Source organism: Myodes glareolus, chromosome 13 (assembly GCF_982192425.1).
Source record: "Myodes glareolus chromosome 13, mMyoGla1.1, whole genome shotgun sequence".
Lineage (NCBI taxonomy): Eukaryota > Metazoa > Chordata > Mammalia > Rodentia > Cricetidae > Myodes > Myodes glareolus.
Window position 1 is genome coordinate 28,048,346 of NC_142038.1, and position 20,200 is coordinate 28,068,545.

At 37.1% G+C, this 20,200-nt stretch overlaps 1 protein-coding gene and 1 pseudogene across 2 annotated transcripts in view; both read right to left on the reverse strand.

The window, feature by feature from the left end:
• The window catches only part of LOC125390187 (interferon-inducible GTPase 1-like), a 153,734-nt pseudogene that overhangs the window by 105,922 nt on the left and 27,612 nt on the right, over positions 1-20,200 (reverse strand). The window lies entirely within an intron of this gene.
• LOC125390189 (interferon-inducible GTPase 1-like) lies at positions 6,187-13,307 on the reverse strand. The gene is made up of 2 exons (XM_048419055.3): positions 13,130-13,307; positions 6,187-7,719 (listed from the first exon to the last, which is right to left on the reverse strand). Exon 2 carries the CDS (start codon positions 7,697-7,699, stop codon positions 6,458-6,460), a length of 1,242 nt encoding a protein of 413 aa, XP_048275012.3. The 5' UTR covers positions 7,700-7,719; positions 13,130-13,307; the 3' UTR covers positions 6,187-6,457.

A 20,200-nucleotide genomic window follows, 5' to 3' on the forward strand; every position in this document is an offset into this window, starting at 1 on the left:
AGCCACCACTGCAGGGTGACCAGAAAGTCGAGTATAACATCTGTTTTTAAAAACTCAAGTGCATTGTAAGCTACTCTTTAGGGAGAAAATGGAGTAGCATCTGGTCACAAGAGGAAAAGACCAGCCAACAGCAATGAAGACACCTGCCATGGTCAATTATGCCATGGGAGCTCATTTTCAGGGTTGTACTTTTAGGTGGGTTTTATTGTTGCTGTTTTCCCTGCAGAAAGTAAGCCAAAGTGTACTCAGAAGAATGAAATCTTGTAGAAGGATGTATTCCATTTTGTAGAATTTGGAAAGCTAAAATATGTACACCACACCATGGATACCTACCTACTCAGGTTTCCAATGGGCCTTGAGTTAGGCAAAGGCTGATTCAGTAATCACACATTTGCTAGAAGTTAAGGCCATCATGGGCATAGCTGCACACATAAAGACAGACAATGCTCCAGCATACGTGTCTTAGAAAATGAATCAGTTTTTTTGCATATTATAATATAAAGCACATTACAGGTATCCAAACAATCCTACCCAATAGGCCGTTATAGAAAGATCAAATTGAACTATAAAGGATATGTTAAACAAACAAAAAGGCATGATAAAGGCTCATAGAAATAAATTACATAATGTTTTATTAATCTTGAATTTTCATAATGATAATGAGAAGGGAACAGGGGTTTCAGAGAGACAATGGATAACAGAAAAAAACACTCTGAATTAAATCAGCCAGTGTATTTCAAAGATGTGTTGACCTCCGAATGGAAATCAGTAGATGTGCTATGTTGGGGAAGGGGGTTTTGTCCTTGTTTCCACAGGAGAAGAAAAGCTGCGGAGACCATCACAATTAATCAAGATGTGATTTGAAAAGGAGAAACCTCTTGATAAAGAGAAGTAACAGCTCATCCACAGAGGCGACAATTTACAGGTTACAGGGAAACCTCATAAGTGTTGGGGCAGGGTTCTGTTCTTCTCTTTACAGGAAAACATCCATCTTTGAAATGACAAGAGACCTTGGACACCTAGATGCCTAAAGAAGAAAACATAGCTATCTATAATTTGTTTGGTGAAACAAAAAGAAGTATGATTTTTAATATCAGTATCCTCTGCAGAATAACAATCTCACCATCTAAACATACATATCTCCCTACTTCTCAGTACAATTGTAGTTGAGACGCACTTCAAAATCAAAGCTGACTTTGTAGTTGGACGATGGCTGTCCTCTAAATCTAAGTATGCTGTTACAAGAAAAAGTCAGAGTTTCTGTCTCATATCAGAAACCACCTAGTGTGTGTCAAAAGGAAGAGAAAATCTAAGGACTAACGGTATCAAAACTCTGCTTTCAAAAAATTTATTTCTCTTTCTACCATTTTCATCTCTATTGTACCTTTCTTTGAGTATATGTCTATTGAAATTCAGACTTTCTGTTTTGCTATAAGTAATATTTAAGTTTTTCACAGTGAATAATAAATTTTCTTACAGTAATCTTTGAAGTCTCCAGGAAGAAGATGGGGCCCCACAACAATAATTCTACCTGGTTCATATGATGTAATTCAGTTGATAGCAACATTTATACATCAGCTTTGGACTGCGAACTTCTGAGAAAAATTTCAAGGTAGCTAGCTGAGATGACCCAGACTCAGAGACTGCTCTAGCCATGATTTGAGACAAGTCCTGTACTTTCCCATTACACATAGACAGAACAAAAAACAATAAGCTACCTCTCTCAGGACTTGATAATTAATCAAAATTTTTTCTTTTAGTATCCTCTAAAGATAGCATAGCCCCCAAAAGCAGGAAGCAAATTTAAAATATGATGTCCATATTCAACTAAAAGTTTTAAATACTTTACATTATATTCAACTTTTGTATATTGTATACAAATTTTGTATATGTATACAAACTTGAGATTAATTTTGTTAGGACAAACTGTCCATATCTTCTGTTTTTCAAGGTGTTGTACCTTTATAACTCATTTAACAATGTAACAGAAAATTCTATTCTTGAAAATTATTATTGTCAACTGTTTAGGACAATAAGGAAATGCAGGCTAGTAATTTGTCATCTAGTATAACAAAACTTAGGTATGACTTCAAGGTCAAACAAAGATAAACTTTAGATAAACAGTACATCTTCAAATACCTCAGAGATCTACAGAATATGGCAATTAAGATGTTTTAATACCATAGGATCTTTTTATGGCAATGACACATGTCTGCTCTTGGCAGCACCAATCTACTCCAGAGAAGATGATGGACACTAAAGAAACTCCACATGGAGATCATTTTCCTTGTGACAAAAGTAAGCCACTTGGCAAGAAAATGCCCCTGCCTTGACTGCTGAGAGTATATTGTCCTAATTAGGCAAGCAGGACACAAAAGAAAGTGACTCTCAAACATTGTCAAAACAAGGAGGGAAAGCCCTTCAGAGTTTCCTGCTTCATTGAAAAGTCTGTTGAATATGCTAGACCTGCAGGACAAAGATGGATACCCCACTGTTGCACATGAGCTTTAGATGACTATCCTGGCAGCCAGCTGTTTCTTTCATTGCTCACATTTTTTTAGAAGTCACTAGCTTGTACTTCCTGCTTACTCAGTTAACATTTTTTCTTGGATCTCTGAAGGAGCTGAAGACTAAATAGTTATAGTTTTCCTTGTTTAGTTGTCAGAGAATGCAAGTAAAGATAAAAAGTAAATTAGTTATATAAGACTTTGGATTCACCAAGATATAATAGATATGGAGTATATTCTCTGAATTTGTCAAATTCAAATGGACTAGATATTGTTGATATATTTATTGCCTGTATATATTGTATATAGTTAGTGTACTTATTATATATAGTTTTTCTTATATTAACTATAGCATTACTTTTTATTTTAGACAAAAAGAGAAATGTAATAAATAATTTTATTTAATAAATAATGCTTTTTAATAAATTTGTCTTTTAATAAATAATGCTTGTCTATAGATCAGAAAAGTAAAACAGTCACTCTGGCCAGCCTTACACATCAAACAACAATGACACACATATTTAATCCCAGCAATCACACTAACTTGCTGTTGGAGGAGGGGTCACTTGTTTGTCTGGCTGCCCAGCTGACTTAGACCCAAAAAAATCACATAGAAACTGTATTAATTAAACTCATTGCTTGGCCCATTAGCTCTAACTTCTTATTGGTTAACTCTTACATCTTAGTTTAACCCCTTTCTATTTATCTGTATTTTACCACATGGCTGTGACTTACTGGCTAAAGTTTCAGCATGTCTGACTCTGGTGACCCCAAGTCATCTGACTCCGCCCTTCTTTCTACCAGCATTCAATTCATCTTCCCCACCTACCTAAGTTCTGCCCTGCTATAGATCCAAAGCAGTTTCTTTATTCATTTATGGTAATTACAATATACAGAGGGAAATTCCACATCAACTTTCCATAGAAACCAGGTAGTAGGAGAACACACCCTTAATCCCAGAAAGAGGATTATAAGACAGCAGGAGACAGCCCTCAGTCTCAGTCTCATTTGGACATTCCTGGAGGCAGGATCACCATTTTGGACTGAAGTAGAGGCAAGAGCCAGTGACTGACTGTTTTGCTTTTCTGATGAGTAGGTTGAACCCCAAATTCCATCTCTGAATTTTTATTAATCATGCTTCACTGTCACATCTCTTCTCCTGAAATGAGCTCCTGAGTAATATGTCTGAGTCACAGACCTGTGTGTGTGTGTGTGTGTGTGTGTGTGTGTGTATTTGTGATCTGTACTTTCCTGGACCTTAAGAATGAATATGAGCCTAAGTTCTATGTAACATAGACCCTGGAGTCAGGAACATCACTTTCCTACAGCTCCAAAACCAGTTGCTTCCAAACAGGCTAAAGTGATGCTAGAATTTCCTGTGGGACACATTATATGTGAATCCTTTTCATGTAGCCCTGGCTTACTCCAAGTCTCCAAAAGCTCAATTGTCTTGTACATAAAGTTGATACTCACTATGCTTCCAGAAAAATATCATAAGAATTTGTTTTCCCTTTTCTCTAAAATGCACTGTCCATGTTCTTTGTTATAATCAAACACAAGAAAGCTACCTCAAATGAAGAGCTAAGCCCACCTAGTTGTATTAACACTTTCATTACTAGAAGAGTAATTGAAAACGGGAAGAGAAGAACGTGTTGATATATGGGCTATTGTAATAATCTAATCAATATGATGGTAGCTTTGGCCAAGGAGGCTTTGACATGAATGCAATTACACCCGGGAATAGGAAATCACCAGCATCCTGAGATGAGAGGGATAAACCACATTGCCTCACTTGGAATAGGAATTCTCAATTCCTTCAATCAGATATGGACTGTGTGAAGGTCTGGGGGCATTTTCTTGATTGATAAATTGCTGTGGGAAATGCTCTTCTAATCTGTAAAGATTTATCACTCATAATGGTTTAATAAAGTTCTGATTGGCCAGTAGCAAGGCAGGAAATATAGACAATCAACCAGACTAAGAGAATTTGGTGAAGAGGAAAGGCAGAGTCAGTCACAAGCCAGATAAAGAATAAGCGAGATGAGAATGCTTCATTGATAAAAGGTACCAAACCATGTGACTAACATAAATGGTGTGGGAAGACCTTCTGTATATGCTTTGCTTTTATTGGTTAATAAAGAAGCTGCTTTCAGTCAATGGCTTAACAGAATATAGTCAAGCTGGAATACACACACACACACACACACACACACACACACACACACGTGTGTGTGTTTAACAGAAGTATGCTTCAATTCTGACCATTGGTCAGGGTGGAAAGGATCTATCTCTATATCTCTATGGATTATCTTAATGTCCCAAATACCAAGTAACCATATTCTAGGTCAAGGTGTGTAGCCACAGTTGTTGCCAACAACACTGAGTAACCTCAAACTCTCTGATCTTCAGAAAAGGTAGAATAGGCTCACATTTTTGATTCTCTGCAACTTTCAAGCCCCATGCTGATACACCAAAATGTTGTTTGATTTTAGACTTTGGCCCTTTGGGGGTCTTGTCACCCATCTTCAAAATAACTACACACAGAGACTTATTATTACTTATAAATGCCTGGCCTAGGCATGGCTTGTTCTTTTCAATTTTTCTTAATTTAAATTATCCCATATACCTTTTGCCTCTGGGCATTTTCTTTTCCCTTTTTCTGACTATCTTTTCTTTCCTTCTTATTCCATTTCTGGCTATGTGGCAGTTTGGCTGTGTGGCTAGCCACTACTTTTCTTGCTTCAAGTTCTTTCTTGCATTCTAATCCCTGTTTATCTCGTTTTATTTCTTCTCTTTGCATGTCAGCCTCTCCTATACTTTCTCCTACCTTGCTATTGGCCCTTCAGCTCTTTATTAGACCAGTTAGGTGTTTTAGACAGGCAAAGTAACACAGCTTCAGAGAATTAAACAAACACAACATAGAAGCATACAATACATCTTTGCATCATTAAAACAAATGTCCCTCAACATAAATAAATGTAACAAATCTTAAAATAATATTTCTCAACAGTACTTTCTAAGACTTTTTTTTACTTCCTGAGTCTTATTTTATTTCATATTTAAAATGTGTCTCTCTGTATGGTATGTATGGATGTTCACATGTGTGTGGCAATGTCAGGCTTATGTTAGGCCTTATCTTCAATTGCTTTCTGTTGTTTTCCAAGGCAGGGTCTGTCAATTGAACCTTGAGCTTGCAGATTTAGATGATCTAGCTTGCTCTATGGTTTCACTGTTTCTGCCTTCTGAGTTTGGAGTACAAGGTAGCTGTCACACTCACTCAACATTTATTCAGGTTGTGTAAATTGATCTCTGTTCCTTCTGTCTGCATGTCATGGCAATTGTTTTATGCACTGTGTGGGGGCATGCATGTATTTATATATGTGTGTGTGTGCTGTGGGTGCATATTCAAGTGTGCATGTGGAGTTGAAAGACCAAGAGGAAGGTACAGAGTTCAAGCTGGGGATTGTCAGGTTCAAATATATTAATGCACATGGCCCTTACCCTTAGGTTTCCCTTGATGGTAGAGGATTGGTTAGTGTAAATAAAAGATATCATATAGGGAATTTATCCAATGACTCCCTGGCATTAACCATTTGATCTTGTCACGGACAGTAACTGTGATTGAGTTGAGTTTGATGTCACGACCGCCTCGACCAGCAAGGAAGATGCAACACTTGACTCTTCTTTCAGCAGTTTATTCAGGAACCTTGAACAATCTTCTGACCCCGGGGGAAAGACAGCCCACAGCTTAAATAGCCTCTGGGTAGCCAACCCTAGCATGCTATGTGGGAAATGTAGATAGGTCCAGATACTCGGAAGCAAGCCAGATCCTTAGCTTTAGCCATATATGGAGTTGTTTGTGACTGAGAGCACTCACCATCGGGGAGGTAGAAGGCGGAAGCCAGCGCCATCTTTAAGGCGCGGCACTACGCAGCTCTCTACAATTTGAACTAGTTTTTTGAGTATGTCACACGTAGGAGAACTTTGGCATCTTCAGTCACTGTGTCAAGGAAAAGAAATTGTAAGTAAAAGGTTTTTCTAAAGTAAAGACCTGTAGCAAGGAGTCCACCATTAGCTGAGGCAAATTTCTCCAAATATTTTAAAAACGATTCTCCGAATGTTTCTTCTTTCTTAGTTTCTAACAAATAAGGTGATTTAAGGATTTTTCTCAATTGTTCAACAGGCATTTGAGAATCCTCAGCCATGACTTCCAGGGATTCATCATCCACTCCAAAGAGGACTCGATAGTGGTTTAACTTCACCTTCAGCTTTTCCACATCATCCCTGATTATGCCCACTACAGGAACAGTAGCCAAAATTCCAGCCTTGAAGGCTTCCATCCAAATATACTGCTGCATAGACTTGTGCTTTCTGTCAATGGCTGCCTCTGTGATATTAGGCAAGGAAAGCATTAAATTGTGGCGCTTTTGATTAGGAAGATCCTTTATCAGAGTGTTCATCAGGACTGGAAAATCATAGTCAAATAAATGTCTGTTTGAAATCAAGAAAATGTGTGGTTCATCCATGTTATTCTGACTGAAGGTGTTCACACAGTAGCTTCTGATCTGCTGCAGGGTCTTTTCTCTTTCAAAGGTGCGTGGTTTGGATTTTTTTTCATTTTGTAAATCTATGTCGACCTTGGTTCTTACAAAGTAGTAATTCTTTTTCATGAATATGATTGCTTTGGCAAGGTCTAGTTCAAGTTTTGTAAATCGTGTGGCAGAAACAATAATAAAGAAATCATACTCTTGGATTTGGACTTTCTCCAGATAATCTTTTGGTAGAAAGTTCATAGTTCCAATGCCAGGCAGGTCCCATAAAGTCAACGTTTCAATTTTGGGGTGCTTGTATGGAGTTCTCATCATAGTTGTCTCGGTTACCCCTTCTTCAGCTGCATCTTGGTCTTCAGGTCCCACCCCCCTCAGGGCATTGATGAGGCTAGACTTCCCTGCTCCAGACTCTCCTGTCACAGCAATGTTTATTGGGGCCTTATCAATATTTTTTAAAGCATCATTGATTACAGAGTTTGCCCCTTGAATGTTTCCTTTTTTCAGATGAAATTCTATTAAATGGATAGTCTTCTGAGAAATGATTTTGTTTTCTGCCTTAATGTTCATAAAATATTTAGTGGCACTGGACACCAAATCTCCATTGTCTTCATTGTTAGATGTATCAGAAAATATCTGACCCATGATTCTGATAAAAAAAATCACTGAAAAAAGGAAGAGAGAGTAAGTTACAAAAGATCAAAGATGACATTGTCTTTATCACTGTGTTTCTTCTCTGTTCTGCAGTCTTAGTTATGTTCTGATATTGTCTAGTTCCTGCACATTTTCTGCTGATTTTTTGTTTTTTTCAAAAAGATACATGCTATAGTCCTATTGGAGGAAAAAATCTCATTTGAGGAATTTCTCCCATCGGAATGAACTTGGGGGCATGCCTTTGGAACATTTTCTTGATTGAGGATTGATGAGGGATGTCACAACTCAATCTCGGTGGTACCACCCTTGGGATGGTGGTCCTGGGCAATTTAAGAAAACATTTTGAACTACTGGGAGCAAGGTAGTAAACAACTTTCTCCCATTGTTTCTGCTTCTATTCTTGTAGAGTTTCTGTGGTGACATCCTACAACAATGGACTGTGATCAGAATGGGTAAACCCAAATGTAGGAAGGAGCGATCTTGTTGTTTCCCAGCCACCTGGCCAACTTAGACCCAAAATTATCACATAGAAACTGTTCTTAATTAAATCACTGCTTCACCCATTAGCTTCTCATTGGCTAACTCTTATGCATTAATTTAACCCATCTCTATTAATCTGTGTATTGCCACATTATAGTGGCTTACTGGCACAGTTTCATCTTTTTTCTGGTGGTGGCTCCATGGCTTTTGTCTGACTCTTCCTCCTTTCTCCCTGAACGTAAATTAGTTTTCCCTGTCTACCTAAGTTCTACCCTATCAAAAGGCCAAAGTGATTTCTTTATTCATTAAGCAATAAAAACAACACATAAAAAGTTCTAAGTTATTAAAACATTTAAAATTCCATATTCTGAAAGTCTCTGAAAGATTTGAAGAATATCTAACTGAAATATATCTCTATATATCTAGAAAACCTAACTAATGTGACTACAGCTTTACCTATATTTATTAATTATGCATTACACTTTTAAATGAACTGTACATTCACAATACCTTAATCAAGAGCAGAAATATATATATATTTATATATATATGTTATGTATATATTATCATTATATATAATAACAAAATTGACCTTAAATTTGTATCAATAAACTAAAGTCCATACCAATGCAAATCTCCATTGCATATTTCCCTTTAAATGTAAAAAAAATTATAAGCAATATTTGTAAATATGGACAAAGTTTCTCCAAACTGTTTTCTGCTGTTTATTGGGTAAAGTATTTTCTTTGTGCAGGTGTTCATGGTGACCTTTTAGGGTGGCTTGTTTCATCAAACCATATTGGTCTGGAAGCAATCCACAGGTTCTCATCTTCTGTGAAAACAAAAGAAGAACCCCTTTTCCAAAGCAACATATCCTTAGATCCATATTTTGAAATCAAGATACCTTTAAGATATATATGTTGTTTCAGCTTAGCAGCCCATACAATGAAATGTCTCTCTGTACTCAGCTCCTTCACAGTCAAAAAATTCAAAGATAATACAATAATATACATAATCTAGACTTTTTATGTGACTTATTTTTATTTACTCCCTTTAATCTATGACTGTCTATACTCTGTCTCTTTAAGGACTTTACCTTTTTAAAAAAATACATTTACTTCTTTTTATAACTCTCTATACTCCTTTTCTCTTTCCCAAGCCTATGTACATTTATCCAACACTATGATTCATCTGGATTTGTCTTTATTGCATATCTGTAATTCTTTACTGTCCAGAAGCACTTCTGAAAATGCTAAGCACTTTTTAAAAACTTAAATGTGCCATTGATAGGGGAAATAAGGCAGTGCCTGTTTGCCCTCCCTGTCCAGCAGAAATCCATGCACACTGCCCCACTTCCAGGTACATAACTGGTCCAAGTTGCCATTAAGCAAGGTGCAGCATGTTGCTCACAAACCCCATTCAAATATTCGATCTCCTGAAAGAGCCAGAAGTCGCACTGGCATCATGGTCCAGAAAGCCGGCATTTCAAAACAGCGTGGCTTTTCTGCTATGACTGAGTCAGGAAAACCTCTTCTAAAGGAGCTGCAGCATGCAGCCAGCTGAAAAAAAAGGCAGCTAAATTTTTTTTTGTGTGTGTGTGTCTAGAGTTTGTTTCCAAGCCCTCTCAGGTTTTACATTGATTTAGTCTACCATGTTGGCATGTCAATTGTAGGAAGGACAGCACTTGTTTGGTTCCCAGTTGTTCGTCTAGCTTAGACCTGAAATAATCACATAGAAACTGTATTAATTAAATCACTGCTTGGCCCATTAGCTCTAGTTTCTTATTGGCTAACTCTTACATATTATTTTAACCCATTTCTATTAATCTGTGTATTGACACATGACAGTGGCTTACTGGCAAAGTTTCAGCACATCTGTCTCCGGTGGTGGCTCCATGGCTTCTTTCTGATTCTGCCTCTTTTCTCCCAGCATGCCATTGAGTTTTCCCTTCCTACCTAAGCTCTTCCATATCAACAGGCCAAGGCAGTTTCTTTATTCATTAAGCAATAAAAGCAACACATGGACAGAAGGACCTCCCATACTACCCAAAACTCATTTCTATTTTCAAAATGCGTACCTTCTTGATGTTTATAAAAGCAGTAGAAAGGAAATAAGAATAAATTTCATCTAGGTCTCAATTAAATCCTTAATTATAGAAAATTAAAACAAGTAAAATAAAGGAAAATTATATAAAAACAGTATGAATCCTTACGCCAGCATCAAGAACAACAGAAACCAGAGCAATTGTTTTGCATCTAATCTGACTGCAGTGTTGTCTATCAAGTCCAAGATATTTCTTTACTTGTACATACTTCCTTCAGTGTGTGTCTTCAGATGAATGGAAATTTAATCAACACACATCTAGTTTTTATAAATATAATGAATGATAATTTACACAAGTGTTTAATCAATATAATGTCTCTCAAATGTTCACATAACTCTAATTTGTCTCTTTTATTGATGTTTTCAAAAGATGTCAGTAGGTCTAACTACTGTATTTGGTTGAAATATTTTTTAATTTTCTTAGATTTACTTTCCTCTTATCTTTTTCATGACTTGAAGCTGCTCTCCATGAGGAATATAACCTTGCAATGACATAAAACTTCTTATTCTTATTGTTAAAACCCTTTTCTTCAATACCATATTACAGAATCATCAAGTCATTACATTGATTCATTATTTTTTTAACCTTTTATTTTATAAGAGCAATCTAACTGTGTACTAGAGTTGTAGATCAGTTGGTAGTGAGTTTTCCCAGCATGATTAAGGCCTTGGTTTCAATCCCTAGCACCTCATCAAATGCAGATGCTTATGGATCTCTGTCATTCTGCTTCACATGGAGTAGACATAAAGTGTTCAGTATTGTCAGGTGATCCTTGGTACACAGTGAGATAGAGGCTAGCCTGGGCTACTTGAGACCCTGTCTCAAGAAAATGATCTCATATTTCTGCCCCTTATTCTCCACAAACCTGCCTACAAGCGTGCCCACAGCAGCAAAAGGACCTCACCATTAGTTAAGGAGATGGCAAATCCCCATTGTCACCCTGGAGCCTCTTCTGTCTGTCTCACCCATAGCAAATCAGGTCTCAGACTTAATCACTATTTCCAAATCCAATCACAATTGATAGCTATTCCTGCATTATCTTCTTCAAGGCCTCCTTAGTACCAGATTTGATTATGTCATGAACTTTACTATATTTCCTGTGATGGTTCTTGCAACAACATGGATGCACAAATAGCCTGAGTTATGATACTGAACTCATGTCATGTCACAACAATTCTGAAGTGTACCATAAGAATCCCAAATTCACTCAGAGAATACGCATTATGTATACAGTACACATGCTACATATAACATACCTTTAAATTTAATTATTTCACTTCTGGGGCTTCTAGTATCTGAATTCCAAACACCCTGGTATCCCTGGTTGTCTTCTCGTTGCAGAACTGTGAGCTTAGTGACTGTTCCCTTTCCTTGTTGCTCTCCCCCAGTAGGCACATGGCTATTAACTTAATCTCCTTTCTCTAGGTTCTGCTTTGATTATACAGGCTTTAGCATTGACATTGTCATTGAGATATAAAATTGTACCTGCCTGCATCTTTCACCACCCTCTCACTGTTTCTGTCTCTTCAAATACTTGCTGCCACATAATATATATTCGTCTGGGTTCGTTTGCTGTCATCCTCCCATAGTACAATGCACCTCAGATAGTAGAATGAGCTTTTGTCTCGCTCACTTCTTCCTCTCCAACATACAGTAGATGGTACTTTATCATCACAATGAATGAAGACTGTGATAAAAACATTTGAACTTTATTGTGAACAATTGTGCCCGTTCTGTAATTCTAATTGGTCATTGGGTTATTGAAGACCTAGTACAGTTATAGAGTGTGGGTAGCAAGAGTCTGGTGAAAGCAAAAGACAGTCCAATACAAAACAGAGACGTCCTTAGAATCATGCTGTGTATGAGCATAAGCACATACAGACTCACTGTAAGGCAGCCCATGTCCAGTCTACAAGAATAATGGGGACTACCTTACAGGAAACCAGAGCTGCAGAACTTTGTTCAAACTGACTTTATATATATTTCAGGAGAGGCTGAGTAAAGAAAATGTCCCAAAGGGGAAGCTAAGACTATTTAAATAAACATCTTTGCCTGATTCGCTGTTGAAGGTGACAGTTGCCCACAGGGCACAGACAGAATGTCCCTGAAGCACCCAGACACTTCTATCGTTTCAGTTTTCCCCTCTCATTCTTTCAGTTCTAGTCCTGGATCTGTGATGCAGACTCCAGTGTGACAGTTGTCTGCAAGGTCTTTCCACTGAATATGAACACAGGTAATGAGAAGGCTGTGACACAGCAGGTATTAGAAAGGGAAGATTCCCTAAATGATAGCTGTCACCACACCCTGACACAGCTCATGTTCTCACAGATGGAGAGAAGGTCTTAGCACTCCTGCTTGACAGTAAAGAAAACCACAGTGAAGAAGATTCTTCAGGCACAGATTTCCACAGTCAGGTACAGCAGAAACAGTGAGTGGAGAGAACTCTTCTCTGCAAGCCAGAGTCTTCTGGACGTAAGGGATTAAATCATTGACCCTGAACTAGGTACAAAATGAGACTCAGATACAACAACCTCAGGCACATTGCAGAGACATTTCATCACCTGAAACATCCAATTACAACAAGGTTAGAGAGAGAGAAATAAGAAACATCAAAACCTATGTCCAGATCATTTCCTTTAGGCCTACCTCAACTTGAAGTATTTGCTAAGACCATCCATTGTGTAGTTCTGTCCAACTCCCACCAAAGCACCATAGCTTTCAAGCAGAGGATCCTCACTCTCAGGGCACGTTCCTAAATGTCTTGTTCCCTATCTGTTCTTTAGAGAAGAGAGGTGGTGAGGGTTAGAATTTAGATCTGAATGCCCCTGTCCACTTACCGGAGAATTCCGTGTCCAGTGTTTGTGCTCACTCTAGTTCAGTTGCAGGAGCTACCATCCAGTGTGCTCCAGGTTCTTTACATGAACCCACCCCTGCTCCCTAGGCAGGACTTATATCATCTTCTAGGTTCTGCCCCTCCCCTCTCAGGGTGATTTGGCCAATCATGAAGGAGCATGGATCTAGTATCTTTTCAGAATCACCTTCATTTATAAGAAAAGGAAAGTAAAGTAGCTTCAACAGCTGTTCTCACTCTATCAACATTCATTTCTTGGCAGAAAAGCCTGGACAGTCTTAAAATAACATTGTGGAACAGTGCTTGGAAAAAACAGTGAAAACAGAGAAGCAGCTTACTAGCTGGGCTGGACAGATATCCTTGAAATATAATATTCTCAGATTTCCTCTTGATGGGTTTTTCCTGTGACTATTATGAAATAACCTTCTTTGTCTCTTTTGATTGATTTTAGCTTGAAGTCTATTTTGTTAGATATTAGGATAGCTACACCTGCTGGTTTCTCATGTCCATTTGATTGGTATATTTTTTTTTCCCAACCCTTAACTCTGAGATGATGTCTGTCTTTAAGGTTGAGATGTGCTTCTTGTACACAGAAGGAGGATGGATTCTGTTTTCATTTTCAATCTGTTAGCCTGTACCTTTTTATAGGTGAGTTGAGTCCATTTACATTAAGGGATATTAATGAGCAGTGATTGCTATTTCTTGTTAATTTAGTTTTCATTGTCGGTGATGCTAATTTGTGCGTTTTTCCCTTTTTTGGGGATTTGCTGCTATGAGTTCATCAGTTGTCTGTGTTTTTGTTGGTGTAGCCAACTTTCTTGGGTTGGTGTTTTACTTCTAGTATTTTGTGTAGGGCCGGGTTTGTGTCTAGGTATTGGTGAAATCTAGTTTTGTCATGGAATATCTTGTTTTGTCCTTCTATGGTGATTGAAAATTTTGCTGGGTATACTAGTCTGGTCAGGCATCCATGGTCTCTTAATGTCTGCATAACGCTTGACCATGACCTTCTGGCTTTCACTGTCTCCAATGAGAAATCAGGCATAATTTTGATAGGTCTACCTTTATGTGTTACTTGGCCTTTTCCCTTTGCAGCTCTTAATATTGTTTCTTTACTCTGTATGTTTTGTGTTTTATTATGTGGCAAGAAGACTTTTTTTTGATCCAGTCTACTTGATGTTTTTATAAGCTTCTTATATCTTCATTGGCATATCTTCCTTTAGGTTGGGAAAGTTTTCTTCTATGATTTTGTTAAATATATTTTCTGTGCTTTTGAGTTGAACTTCTCCTTCTATACCTATTATTCTTACATTTGGCCTTTTCATGGTGTTCCATATTTACTGCATATTTTGGGTTAAACTTCTGTTAGAGTTAATGTTTTTTTTAACTGATGAATCTATTTCCTCTTTTGTGTCTTCAGCACTTGAGATTCTCTCTTCCATCTCTTATATTCTGCTTTTCATGCTTGCGTTTGTGGTTCCTGATTATTTTCTCATGATTTCTCTTTCTATAATTCCCTAGGCTTGTGTTTTCTTTATTGTCTCTATTTCAATTTTTAAGTGTTGAATAGTTACTCCCCTTCTTGGGCAACTACATGGTGTCTACCTCCTTTGGCAGCTACATGGCATCTTTTTGACTCTGCCTATTCTCTCTATAAATCTATATTCAGATTTCTCACCTGACTATGCTCTGCTAAGCCATTGGTCAAAACAGCTTTACTTATCAACCAATAAAAGCAACACATATAGAGAGGAATATCACACATCATATTCTGTAGGTCTTTTAAGTGTTTGAATATTACCTATCATTGTGGGATACCTCTCTGTGCATCTAGCAAACCTAACATGACTGTAAATTTGACAAACATTGGTGACTCTACCTGTAATTCTCAATAACCTATTTGCTTAAAGACTAAAGCCTCACAATATAAAAATAAACAACCTGTAAACAGATATACAATATAAGTACAATAACTTTGACATTGTGACAATATACAAAAATATTTTCTGCAGAGCTAGAAATGTATAGCACAATATGACAAAAATAACCTTACTTTGCATCAATATACAAAATATCCTAAACAGGAGTAGAAACAGATATACAATATGACACAAATATTTTTACATTTGTATTAATACACAAAAATATTTTAAGAGAAGTAGGAACACATATACAATATGACAAAAAGTAATTTTGAATTTATAACAATATACAAATTAAATAGGGAAAGAAAAATAATTTTATATTTGTATCAATATGCATGAATCCATAACAATGAAAATTATCTAAAACTGATATTTGTTTATTTAGTTTACAAGTAGATATAATAATCTACCTCATTAAGCTATTATATATATCCCCTTTTTTCTATTCCAAATGAGATTCCCAAGTCTAATCTTTTTTACTCTGCCCTCAACCCTTTAACAACTTATAACCAACCCATTACAGATGATAATTATCTGTATAACCCTGAGAAAAAACAAAACCTATACACCTCTCCTGATGGCAGAGGGGGTGTTGTATTCTTAGAATTATTTCCAACTGTCGGGGGAGGGTGACAATATTGCTATGGGATTCTGTAAAAGACAAAACCAATTCTTTCTCACTAGAACTAGCTGTAACATTTATAGCTAGTCTCTGAGTAATGGGTGAAAGTAATCTGACGTTCTGGCCAGAGTGTATAAGAAGATGGACCATCTCAGCTAGCCACCTTGGAATTATTCTGAGCAGTTTGTAGTCCAAAATCAATCTTTGGGTGGTGTTTATTGGCTAAATGGCATTATTATGAACCAAGTAGAATCATTGGTGTGGAGCCCCATCATCCTTTTGGAGACTTCAGAGATCACTGTAAGGAAATTTTTTTGTTCACTGTGGAAAATTTAAACAGTATTAATATCAACATGGAAAGTTTAAATTTTAGGATTGTATTATATCTAAAGAAATGTTCTAAAGAGTCAAAAATAAGTATGAGTGGAAAGAGATTTGCGGTGACATTTTTCTTTAGGTTTTGAGTTTCTTCTGTCACAAATTAGGTGGTTCTTCTGATATGAGGTAGAGACTCTAAAATTTTCTTTTAACAGCATGCTTGAATTTAGAGAAGAAGAGAGCCACACTCCAACTCCAAGGTCACCTTTGCTTTTTAATTGAATCAAGACTACACATTTTTTGAGAAGTAAAGAGATTTTAATTTTTAGTTACTGAGAATTTACCCTGTAGAGAATATTTGTAAAATTAGGCCAGATATTTCTTTGCTTGGTAATTTTTTTCCCATAGAGTTTCCCTTCTTCTTTAGATGTATAGATGTTCAAGGTCTTTTGACTTCTTGAAGATGGGTATTTCCATTTTCCTGTAAAGACAATAACAGAACTATGCCCTGATCCTTATTTGATGCTTTTTCCTTTCACATATAGAATTGCCATATCCATTAAAGAAGTATTACTTCTTCTTAAGAGGTCTCTCCTGTTAGAATTAGATATTTATTAATTTTGATGGTACCCATAGCTTTTCCTCTCCTGTGGAAACAACAGTGGAATCCCTTCCTCAACTAACACATATCCTGGTTTCAATTCTGAGATCTATACATCTCTTAAGTATACAGGTTTATTCAGTTTAGTAGTTTTTTTCTGTTTTCATTGTCTCTCCTCAGCTTTTGCTCCTTTCTTATGAATATTTATGACTTATAAAGCTGTACAGTGTTAGCGTGTGTTAGTATATTGTGAAAATACACTGGGGAGATGTAGTGCTTAATGGGAAAGCACCTGTGGTTTCAGATGTAGATACCTTAAGGCAAGGAGGTAATTGTAATTAATTATAATATATTGTCCAGGTCTGTCACATTTTATACACCGTGAGATGCTACAGTAGAAAGTTTAGGCCCATTACACAGTAGATATAGACACTTACAGAGACTGACCTCTCTATCAATCTTCAATGGAGAATTTTGACTTGTACAGGGGACTAACTGCTTTGTCAACTTTATATGCCTGTGCTGGAGAGACTGCTCAGTGGTGAAGAGCATGTACTGCTCTGAAAGAAGAACCAAGCACGTTACTGACACCATGTCAGGTGACTCACAACTGCCTCTAATTCTAGCCCCAGGGATTTCTGATGCCTCTGACTGGATCTGCATTTACATGCACATACTTCAATCCCCATAATACATATACATGTTTAAAATTAAAGTAAATCTTTAAAAAGATATACTGCTGAATGCCAAGTCCACTCCCAAAGGTATATATTTTTCTATTTCCCAGGTGTCTCCTTAGAAGTATCTTCCAAACACTATTCGATGGCTCACCAGATATAATAAAATGGAAGTAACACTTCATGTCATATCAGGCCACCACAAATGAAAGCTGAATATTAATCAATGAAACAAACAACAGGAAACATACAAACTCATGGAATTTAACTCTCTGGGTGAAAAATGGATGAAGACAAAAGTTAAGAAAGAATTAAAGATTTTTTAGAATTGAATATGTCAATTCACAACATACCCAAACTTATGCAACAATGATTGTGTTTCTAAGAGGTAATTTCACAGCACTACGTGCCTACATGAGACAACAAAAACTAACAGCAAACAAACAAACAAATTGAAGCAACCTGCAGAGATCTCTTGCTAATAACTTAAAAGTTCCAAAAATTTCATCTGGAAACTTCTACAACTAATAAACACGTTCAGTGAAGTGTCTGGATAAAGAATAAATTTAAAAAAATCAGTAGCCTTCCTGCCCAAATGGAAAATGGACTGAGAAAGAAATGAGGAAACTAAAATCTCTCTTAATAGCCAAAAATAATATAAAATATTTTGTGGTAACTTTAACCAAACAAGTAAAAACTTGTATGATATAAACGTTAGGACACTGACTAAAGAATTTGAAGAAGTTATCAGAAGATGAAAATACTCCCATGCTCATGATTGTGTAGTATGACTATCATACAAACAGGCCACCCTACAAATGCAATCAATGGATTTTATGTAAACTTCATCAAAATTCCACCACACGATTCTTCACAGAACTTTAAAGGACAATTTTCAGCTTCATTTGGAAATATCCCCCCACCAGACATCAAACACACCTTTTATTATATGAAAGCATTATAACTGTGCACTGAAGATGTAGGCCAATGGATGGAGAGCTTTCCCAGCCTGAATAAGGCCTTGGTTTCATTTCTAGCACATGCACCTAGGTGCATGTGTATCCCTGCAATTTTGATACTCAGGGAGTTGAGGTTAGAGAGTCAGAACTTCAAGGTCATCCTTGGTACATAGTGAGTTAGAGACTATGCTGTGGTACTTGAGTCCATGTCTTGAAAGAATAAATATGAAATCCAGAAAGATGGTTCAGCATGTAAATACACTTGCTACCAGGTCTAAGGACCTGAATTGGATTATGGGATATTTAATTAAATCAGATCAACTCAGATCTCATATTTCTGCCATTTATTCTCCGCAAACCTGCCTGCAAGACCTCCCATGACATCACAAGGACCTCACCATCAGTTAAGGAGACGGCAAATCCCCAGTCTCCCTGGAGCCTCCACTGTCTGTCTCACCCATAGCAAATCAGTTCCCAGACTTAATCTCTATTTCCAAATCCAGTCACAACTGATCATTCTTCCTACGTTATCTTCTTCACGACCTCCTCAATTCCAGCTTTGATAATGTCATCCATATTACTATTTATTTAACATTTCCACCTTCTCCCACCCCCCTTACCCTCCCCCTCCCCCAGTCCTCCTTTCTCTTGCTTTCTTGGTTTGCTATGTACTGTCAATGTCTGTCTCAAGAAGTCTCTGAGGTCTCTCTAAGATTTCTCTTTTGGTCTTCTCTCTTTGTTCTCTCTCTTTTTCCCCTCAGTGTTGTAGCAAGCTCTTGGTTCCCTCAAGTATTACAGCAAGCTGTGTTTCAGAGTTCCACTAAGATTGCAGCCTTGTTTTTTGAGATAGAGTTTCTCACGGACTTTTAAGCTCATCAATTGTCTTGACTACATGGCTTGTGATTTCTTGAGATCCTACTGTCACGACCTCCCAGTGCTAACATTACAGGTACATGCCACCCAATCTGGTGTCTTATGGGTGCTGTGGGTCTAAGCTGAAGTCATCATGCTTATGCAGCAAACACTTGACATTTCCCCCAGCAATCAACTGCTCATATCTTAATCACTGCTATTAATCACTAGCACCTTGAGGGAATCCACGAATTATTCAAACGTGACACAGTTTGATGTAATTCATCTCATTTGTATCCTTTCTTGGTCCACCTGAATTACATTCTCTCCTGAAAGGATTCACGATACATTCTCATTTTAAAAATTTTATTTACGTAGCTTTTTCCACTTGTTTATATCTATGTATGTATGTACGTATGTATCTCTCTATCTCTCTACATCTCTATCTCTCTATCTCTCTAATCTATGAGTGCACACATTCATAATTTGTGTTTAGAGACCAGAGGGCACCTTGTGGGAGTTTATTCTCAATTTCTACCATGTGAATTCTGGAGACTGAATTCACATCTTCAACCTCGGCAGAACGCACCCTTATGCACTGAGCCATCTTACTGGAACCCACAGTATCTTTTCTTATTGAGTTTTTAGCATATGTTAAGTCTTTATTCTTTGTTCCACAGTATGAGAATATTACATATAAACACAAATTTAACTTAGGAAATGAAGCTATTGCTAGGATAGACGGGTAGCAGGATTATAGAAGTGATTTTTCAGCTTCATACTCAGGTTTGATCCTGCCATTATGATTGTATTACTAAGTCCTTACCTCATGCCAAGTCAATCCTTGTTTTCTGCTCGCCATGAATTTTCATTCTCTTTCTTGTATATTGTTCTCTTCCTAAATACACTCTCCTATTTCTTTTTTTAAAGATTTATTTTATTGTATTAAAAAGTAAGGAAAAAGTGCTTGGATGTATTGCCTGTGTGTATGTAAGTGGACATCATGTATGGAACACCTGCAGATGCCAGTAAACTGACAATGGAGTTACAGATAGTTGTGAGCTACTAAGTGAGTTCTGGAATTTGAACCTGGGTGCTCTGGAAGA

Coding starts and splice junctions, on each gene's coding strand:
- LOC125390189 (XM_048419055.3), bottom strand. CDS start 7,699: ATGGGTCAGATATTTTCTGATACATCTAACAATGAAGACAATGGAGAT.